The 9,310-nt window shown below is 47.2% G+C and overlaps 1 protein-coding gene across 1 annotated transcript in view; it reads right to left on the bottom strand.

Moving 5' to 3' along the window:
* Positions 1-33: 33 nt before the first annotated feature.
* Positions 34-9,310, bottom strand: part of jupb (junction plakoglobin b) — a 201,485-nt gene continuing 192,208 nt past the window's right edge. Inside the window, exons 16-17 of the mRNA XM_032537551.1 lie at positions 2,783-2,922; positions 34-297 (exon numbers count right to left, since the gene is read on the bottom strand). Of these exons, the coding sequence (XP_032393442.1) occupies positions 2,786-2,922 (137 nt within the window). The 3' untranslated portion in view covers positions 34-297; positions 2,783-2,785. The remainder of the gene's footprint in view (positions 298-2,782; positions 2,923-9,310) is intronic.

The raw sequence follows: 9,310 nt of genomic DNA, 5'->3' as shown, positions 1-9,310 counted from the left end.
TTCATGTAATGCATTCTTGCCTAATCTGATTGCTTCAAAAAGTTACCCGTGTACCAATGCCTCAAATCTTCAGACAACGCCCCCCCCACACACTTCCACCCCACAGTTAGACAGTATAACAAATACATATTCCATTTACAGAATAAACCTCTTTTTTTAATATGCAACCTCTTTTGATAGTTCTTGATTTCCTCCAGTTGGAAAGGGCGGATTCCGTTTGGGATTAAAAACTCCTTCCTCCATCCATTCCTACAGTCTTTCTTACTGGGCTTTGCTCATTTTCTTCTTTTTATTCTCCTGCAACAAAAAAAAACAGAAGATCTCAAATGAATATTTCAGATTGGTTAGGGTAAGAATGCCAAGGTAAGCCAATCAGAGGCAGAAAATTCCTTTGACATCCGAGGAAACATACATTTGCATATGTCTAAATTGCAGGTTGCCAGATATTCAAGGCAATTTTTGCATCTACAAAAAGGAGGCCCTGCAGAAAAGATATGGCAACCACTTGTGTATGGGCTCCATGGGTGAGTTTAACCCTCATGTCGTCCTTGGGTCAAATTTGACCCGTTTTCAGTTAATTGCAGTTTTTTTTGTCTGAAAAATTGGCCGTCGAAATAATCGTTACATTAAAAATATTAAAAAACATACAAAAAAGAACACCAAAAACATCAAAAAGAGCACCCACAACTTTAAAAAAAATGACAAAAATGCTGGAAATATCGACCAAAACAGAGTTTATTTTTCATGTTTGACGGGAAGACAACACAAGGGTTAAATGCAAAGAAATAATAAAGTAGTGCACTATTGTAATTTATAAAGCATAATTTGAAGTCCAGTACTGTATATCTAATACAATAGAATAGATGTACAGGGCTGTAGAAGTACACTGGAGTTCATGTGCATTGCTCTTCGAGTACAGAAATATAAGAAGAAATACTATTACAAAAAATTACAATGAAAATATAAATACCATATTAACAACAAAACCTATTATTGCCATTGTAGCCTCACTTAAGGCGACTGTGGCTCAGTGGTACAAGGTTGGAAGGTTGTGGTATATCCCTGGCCCTGCAGTCCCATGTCAAAGTGTCCTTGGGCAAGACACTGAACCCCGAGTTGCCCCCCCATGCTGCGCCATCGGAGTGTAAATGTGTGTGAGTGTGTATCTGATGAGCAGGTGGCACCTTGTACGGCAGCCTCGGCCACAGAGTGTGAATGTGTGTGAATTGTGAATGGATCCTGTACTATGTAAAAGCGCTTTGAGTTGTTAAGACTAGAAAAGTGCTATATAAATACAGTCCATTTAAGGTTCTGCTACACTAGCCCTACTTTTCTGATGAAAAGTAGATGACGGCTGGCTGGCGTCCCATTGGTGAATCTGTAAAGTGTCCCTCTAAGCATATTACTCACATTGTCTATGTGTTATGTCGCTATGTTTCCATTGTATGTACAGCTCTTTTACTTACAAATAAACACTGGATTTATTTCTTTTCCTCATCCAAGAATCACAACCTTAAAGTGGTAACCCTGGGAGCTGTATTGTCGGGGGGCATCGGCTCTTGGTGGGGTCTCCAAAGGCAAAGGGGGCTGTGGAAAGTGCAGTCCTGGTCCATCTGTCAATGGTGAGGGCCACTGTCGGGGCAGCGGACAATTCCTGCAGTGTGCTTGTTCATATGATCCATACACGAAGAAACTTTATAGATCCAGGGACACACCAAACGGTTATAACTTACTGGGAACCCATAACACACACAAAGGAAAGATCTAAATAACATGGATAACGTGGGAGGTTCCTCCAACTATGGTTTCTCATTTGCATTCACCTACACTTTAATTCATGTTGTACTGTGTTTATATTAAGATAAAAACCTTATTACAGTGTGTAAGGCTTTTTAAAATCCAAATATGTCACTTGAATTATTGTATGGCTTTTGAAATTAATAACCTGAATTTAATAAGTGCTATTTAAATAAATATCATTATTAGTAGTGTGGTTTTGGGTTTTTGTTTGGGTTAATTTTTCCCTTTCATTGGCCTCCTTGTGTTTTTGTCTCAGTTTTCTCCGTGGTCTTGTGTGGCTGGTCCTGTCTTGTGTTCCCCTGTGTCTGTTTGTTCCCCAGTTGTCTGATTGTCCTGCCCCGCCCTAATGTGATTCACCTGTGACGCCTCGCCTGTTCCCCATTACCTGTTACCTCTTGTATTTAACCCCGGTGTTCCCTTTGTCTCTTGTCAGATCATTCTGGTTAGTTTGCCTGCTTGTCCCCTGTCCTCCTGTGAGTTCCCGTTCCTGCGACCAGCCTCCCTGTGAGTCCCCCCTGCCTGTCTTTCGTCCTGTCTGTTCATCGCCCTTTTTCTCCCTGGACCCCTGTGAATTTTTGTTTTTAGGAGTTTCTGCATTTTTCCTTGGAGTTTTGGACTGTCTGTTCCCTGGTGTGTTCTGTTCGTTGAATTGCTGTACCATGACAAGTAGTAGTAGTAGTAGCAGCAGTAATACAGGAACCATTCACACACTGTGTCACCTGCTCATCAGATACACACTCACACACATTTACTGTACGCTCCGATGGCGCAGCATCAGGGGTAACTTGGGGTTTAGTGTCTTGCCCAAGGACACATCAACATAGGACTGCAGGGCCAGGGATAAACCACTGACCTTCCAACAGCTACCCCTTAGAATTAGGAGTAGTAGTAGTAGTAGTGCTGTTGTTGACACCATGTTTTTACAAAAATAGGAGAATTAAACTGCGTGTGTGTCCGTGTGTGTGTGCATGTGTGTGGTTACCTGTTAGAGTGGTTCAGGGTAGGCCTGTCTTGGGTCATAGGTCATGTCGGGGATGTAGGGCTCGTGGAGGTCAGGATCCAGCGGCAGGCCGTCCAGAGACAGATCAGCGTAGCCATAGGTAGGGTAAGAGCCATCTAACTCTGAGACACACACACACACACACACACACACACACACACACACACACACACACACACAGAGGAGCAGAGACTCATCAACAAAATGTATGTAACAGATGCTCTACACTTCCTCAAGAACCTACTGGTGACGTGTATATTCCATGAATGAGCTGTGGGTAAGATATGATAGTAGCCACAATTATGTATATATCTATTTCTATAGATATCTATATATCTGTTTTTTTACATTACCATTTAAATATAGTTTAAACAAATTAGATATAATGGGTTTATTCGTGAGCTTAGAGGTGTTGGAAGGTGTTTTTTTTTGTGTTTTTTTTTAATTTTGGCTGGACCAGAGAAACCGGCCCGATAAACAATAAATAGAAGAATAGAATAGTCATTATAATGTGTCATTTTACACAAGTGCAGTGCCTGTGCAATGAGATTGCAGCAGCCACTTTACAGCGTCAACACGAAATTTAAAAATATGAAAATGTAAGTAGTGCAGAGGAAGAAGGGGAAAAAAAAGAGAGGGGGGAACGTGGTGCACAGTTCCTGAGAGCAACTATGTGCAGTACATATATAAAACAGTAAGATAAAGGGTTTGTATACACATCATGCAATAATATAGTTATTGGTGTATTAAAGATTACACAGGAATGAGATTAAGTGATTAAATATTAAATTCTGTTGCTGAGTCTGTTGCTGAGTGAGTGATGAAGTTACACCGTTGGTTAGAGGGAGTGAAGACGTCACTCGAGTTGCTGGTGACGTCCCCCGCTGATGCAGATCAATCAGCTGTTTAATTTCCTCAATACGCTGCCACCACCGGTTTATTGCAAAAACTGTGTCTGTGTGTTTTGAGGTAAAACTCAGAAATGAGTACACACTATGAAGAAATAAAAAATATTTAAAAGACAATCATCGGAAAATAGCGCACGGAAAGAATGAAAGAACTTAAGTTTGACTTTCCGTTTCCGGCAGAGAGAGTGCAGTTTTTTGGGGTTTGATTTACATTTTTTATTTATTTTATAAGGACAATGCACATTAACATTTCTGTAAATGTGTCCATGCTAGCCAGTCAGCTAATTTCCACCTGTAGTCCTAGGTACTTAGAATAGGATGCCACATGGAGCCACATGTGCGGAACTCTAACCATACAGTTCACGTGGATCGAATCTCCACTCACTCAAATTATTTTTCTTTGCTTGAACACAGTTCTCCAAAGTCTACATTTATTCCATGGCTTTAATCCCAACCTGCCCAACACTGTGCATCTACAGACCTTTGTTCAGATGCTGAGTAAGTAAGTAAGTAAGTAAACTTTATTTCTATAGCACTTTTCACAGACCAGGGTCACAAAGTGCTGCACAAGTTTATAAAGAAAAATAAATTAAAACAACATACAGAAACAGTAAACACAGTATTGAACTAAAAAACAAGTTTAAAAAAGTGGGTGTTTAGTGTTTCCTAAAAGTTTATACAAACAGAGAACGAATGGTACAAGGTAACTATTCCAGAGGCGAGGCGCCACAGCTTAAAAGATCTGTCTCCTGGGTTAAAATGGGTCCGAGGAACCATCAGCAAGTTCAAATTGGACGACCGGAGGTTCCTAGTGGAAACATAAGGCTGAATGAGGTTCTTAATGTAGTTGGTGCCTGTCCATGGAGAGCTCTAAAAGTCAGTACCAGGATTTGTAGTGCATCCTGTAAAATACAGGCAGCCAGTGCAACTTTTGAGAATGGGTGTAATGTGTTCTCCTCTGCGAGTGCGAGTGAGCAGGCGTGCTGCAGAATTTTGCACAACCTGCAGACGCGCAAACTCCCTCTTGTTAAGACAGGTGAACAAACTATTACAATAATCTAATCTCGATGAGACAAACGCATGAATAATCCTCTCACGTCTTATAAGTCACCATCTTACGGAGTTTAGAAACGTCGAATTTGGAAAAGCAGCTCCTAACAAGCTGATTTATGTGCTGCTCCATCGACATCGCTCCATCCATGAAGAAACAGGTTGCGCAGGTTGCTTTTAACAGTGCAGCTCAAGTTTCCGAGGTGCTGTTAATTCCAGGCACAGCACTGTCAGGAGCAACAATCAAAGTCCTGTCTTGTTGGAGTTAGTTGCAGGTTGTTCTCAGTGAGCCATTGTTGTGGGTGGGGTTTTTGTTTGGGGTATTTTCCCATTTGACCTTCCCTGTGTCTCGTCCGGTTTTCTCCCTAGTCTGGTGTCATAGATCCTGTCTTATGTTTCCCTGTGTGTGTTTGTTATGTGCTGTTTATTTTGGCGGTCAGCTCCTGTCTTGTCTGTCTGTCTAGTCTAGCTTTACTTGTTTGTCTGATTGTCTTGCCCCGCCCTAATGTGATCCACCTGAGTCTCACCCTGTTCCCGTTACTCGTTATCTCTTGTATTTAACCCCAGTGTTCCTTTGTCTCTTGTCGGATATTCTGTTGTTGCCTGCAGACGTCGCTTTGTCCCAGTGTCCCTGATTTGTTCCTGTTTCCTTGGTCCTGGTGATTATACGTTTTGCCTTTTTTTTGGATGTTTGCTTTTGCCTTGTATCTGGGTGGTTCGTTTGTGAGGCTTACTTTGTGTTTTTTGGACAATAAAACCCTGGTTACTACCCGCCTGCCTGCCTGCTGTCTCATTCTGCATTGGGTCCAATCCCCACCCTCCATAACATAATGACCGACCAGCTATGGACCCAGCAGCCTTCGAGGATTGGACAGGCTGGAGTATGCCGTTGGCCGGTTCGTCGTCGAGCTGGGGAAAAAACCACGGACGTGGGGCGCCGACTTATCATCTGTTCCCTGATAAGAAACGCTGTGACAAGCAACGGGCTCTTTGAGGTCCCAGGCACGAAGACCCTACTCCGGGAGGTTTACCAGCTGGAAGCTAGCCTGCAGGTCATTCTTACCCCCACCGCGAGCGGCGCCTAGTTCCAGACCCCCAGCTGACGACGACCCCGCCCGGAGCCCCAGTGACAACTTCCACCGCCGCGGAGTTCCCCCGTGACGACTGCCGCCGCCGGAAGATCCCCAGCCGCCAGCTTCCGCCATTGAGGCGGATCCCAGCCGCCGACCCCGCCCGTCGAGGCGGACTCCCGGCCGCCGAACCCGCGTCGAGGCGGACTCGGCGCCGACCCCCGCGTGAGGCGGACTCCCGGCCGCTGACCCCCGCCGTCGAGGCGGATCTCGGCCGCCGACCCCGCCGTCGAGGCGGACTCCCGGCCGCCGGCTCCCGCCGTAGAGGCGGACTCCGGCCGCCGGCTCCCGCCGTTGAGGCGATCACCGGCCGCGGCTCCCGCGTTGAGGCGGACTCCCGGCCGCCGGCTCCCGCCGTGAGGCGGGCTCAGCCGCGGCTCCCGCGATGAGGCGGTCCCAGCCGCGCTGACGGGCCTGGACTCTAGGCCGATTACTCTCTGAACTTGGCCAGGTACTCAGGTCACTGAACCCGGCTGGCGCTCGGTGGTCTGGTCCCCGGCGATGGCCATCCTTTGGCCCTCGTCGGCGGTTGGCGTCCCCGACCCCCAGCGGTGTCTGGGCTTGCCCTCTCGGGGCACTGGCTCCCGGGTCCACCTGGTCTCGGCTCCAGGGGTCCCCTGGACCCATCCTGTTTTCTCAGGTCCTGGTCCTAGGCCAGGTCTCAGGAACCCCTGTCTTTCCTGTCCTAGCCTCTCCTAGTCCTAGTTCCCTGTCTCGTGTCTGTCCCTGTCTCTGTCTTTGTCCGTCCTGTGTCTGTTCCTGTCCGTTCGTACCTGTGAGTCTCCTGTCCCAGTGCTTGTCCGTGCCTACGTCTGTCCCTGTGCTTGTCTCAGTCCTGTGTTTGTCTTGTTCCAGCTTTTGTCCCGGTCACTGTCTCTGTCCCCGTCACCCTCCTGTTCCGTCTTTCTTCCTGTCCCCGCGTCCACCCCATCAACTTCGTTCCACACACTGATCCGTCTGTAGTGCGCGTCTCCGTCCGTCCCATCTAAAACCGCCCCGAACCCGACCCCTCTGTCTCCATGTGCCGTCCCGTCTATGACGCGTCTTTCCCACCTTTTGTTCCGAGTCTAGCCCGTCCCCCAGTGAGATTCCTAGTACGCCCCCCCGTGGGCTTTTTCGTATCCCCGGTGCCTCTCCGTAGGCTTTCTCGTATTCCTCGTGCTCCTCGTGCGCCCTTGCTGGGCTTTTCGTGCGCCCTCCAGTGGGCTTCTTCGCGTGCTCTCTGTAGGCTTTCCCGTATCCCTCGTGCTCCTCGTGCGCCCTCTAGCGGGCTTTTCCGTGGGCTACGTCTGGCGCCCTCTCGTGGAGATTTCGGTATACCCGCTCTCGGGTCCCTAGTGCGCCCTCTCGTGGGACCATGTAATCCCCGCGCTCGTAATGCCCTTTCTTGGTCTATCTCGGTGCCAGTGTTCGTTATCACCCATACTCCCTGGTCTCTGTATATTTTCCTTTTGTTGTTGTTCTCTTTGTCCCTGGGTCGGGTGTCTCCCCGCTTTGTATGGACACAGGTGATCAGGTGAAAATATGAGATCATGGAAGTTGTTCAGAAGTGAAATCTGTTCTTCTCTTTCAAGTCTAGTGTAGTTTTTGTCTTCTAAATCCAGAGAGCCTTCTGTTTTGTGCGTGTTTTTAGGGAGAGATAATGGTAAACGTGTGGATGATGTGTACATGTCTCTTCATTCTCTGTTTGTACGCCCAGTACAGGCTCTAAACTCTAGTAATACATTGTTACTGTAGTGTGTGTGTATATATGTATGTGTGTATATGTGTATGTGTATATGGATGTATAGTGTGTTATTGGTGTGTGTGTGTGTGTGTGTGTGTGTGTATATTATATATACTGTTACGGGATCTGCATGTTTATATATGCATCTACCGAGTTGTTAGTCTTAAGATCCTGTCGTCTTTTACAGTGTTTGCTTTCAGCCAACCCTTGTGTTTTGCCTTTTTGTTTTTTTGTATCTTTTTGTGTTGTAGCCAAACATCGTCTTCTTCTAGCTTCTCTGGTGGCACTCTGCTCTCTGTCCCACATTCTCGTTTAGTTTTTTCTGTCCCTGTGTTGGCATCCCCCTCGTTTTGTCCCTCTCTTTGGTCTAGTCAAGTCTCATTCGTCCCAGTCTTCTTGCTCTGTCTCTTTTTTTTTGCTGTCTGCCGTCTTCTCTGTGTATCTCCGTTCGTCTTCCTTCTGGTTGCCTGGTCTCATTGTTGTTTTTTCCTCTCTGCTTTGGTCCCTGTCTGTCCCCCCTTGTTATTCTTTCCGTGTTTCACTCCTCGCCCTACCTCCGCGTTTCCTCTTTCCCTTTGTTTGTCTGTCTGACCCTCACCTCCTCTCTGTCAAGTCGTCTTCCCTTCTTCCATCGCTCTGTTCTCTCTGTTCTTGTGCTTTTGTGCCTGTCTATTCTTGTTCTGTCCCTCTGTTCCGTTTTCTTGTTTGTGTGGGTGTCTCTCCTTTTGTGTTGTCCTGCTCTCTGGGTTTCAGTCCCTTTTTCGCCTGTTTTGTGGGGTGATCTCCCGTTTCCTCTGTTTCTAGTGTTTTTGCCTTTCTATCTGGGCTGGCTGTACACTGTCCTGCTTGTTCTCCGCTCCTTTTGTTCTTCCCTAGTCCCTCTCTGTCTTCATCCTGCCCCTTCCCGATTACTCGTCTCAATCGCACTGTCTCTCTTGCTTTTTGTATTGTCTGTCTTGCTCTCGTACTGTCTGTCTGTCTTGCTCTCTGTGCTTCTCCCTCTTTGGTGTGGCTCTGTGTCTCACTGCTTGGTGTATCAGTCTCTCCCATGTCTCTCTTGGTCCCTGTGTCGGTCTAGTTCACTCTGTCTCTGCGTCTTGCTGTCCTCTTCCCTTTCTATGTCTGTCGGTCTGCACTCTGCGTCGCTGTCCTTTCTCTCCCCTGTTTGTTGTGTGTAGCTCGCTCTCTTTCGTGTGTCTCTGTTCTTGCTCTGTGTCTCCTCTCCGTCTCCCGTCTCTCTCTGGCTCTCTCTCTGTGCCTGCCCTAGTTCCTTTTGGCTCCCTTCTCTGTCCCTCTCTCCACTCCCTCGCTGTTTGGTCCTCGCCCTGTCTCATTGCCGTCTCTGTTGCTCCTATGTCTGTCTCTCTGTGGTCACTCTCGTCTGTTTGGTATCTCTGTCTGTCTCTCTTTTTCTTGTTGGTGTCTCTGTTTTCCCGGTCGGTTGTGCTCTCTGTCCTGGTGTCTTTTCCTGTCTTTTTCGTTCCCGGTGTCTGTCGTCTGTCTGTCTGTCTTGTCCTCTGTCTCTCTTCATTCGGATTGCTGTTTGTCTTCTCTGTCGTCTCTCTCCTCTAGTGGGGCTCTGGGGTTCTACGCTCTGTCTCTTTCTCCTCCTCTGTCTTGTTCTGTGTCTTTCTGTGTCCGCTCGCTCTCTCTTTGTCCTCCCCTTTGTCCTCCTCGGTCTTTCTCTTTGGTCCTC

Source organism: Etheostoma spectabile, chromosome 15, assembly GCF_008692095.1.
Source record: "Etheostoma spectabile isolate EspeVRDwgs_2016 chromosome 15, UIUC_Espe_1.0, whole genome shotgun sequence".
NCBI classification, from domain to species: domain Eukaryota; kingdom Metazoa; phylum Chordata; class Actinopteri; order Perciformes; family Percidae; genus Etheostoma; species Etheostoma spectabile.
This window is presented reverse-complemented; position numbering and strand designations above follow the sequence as displayed.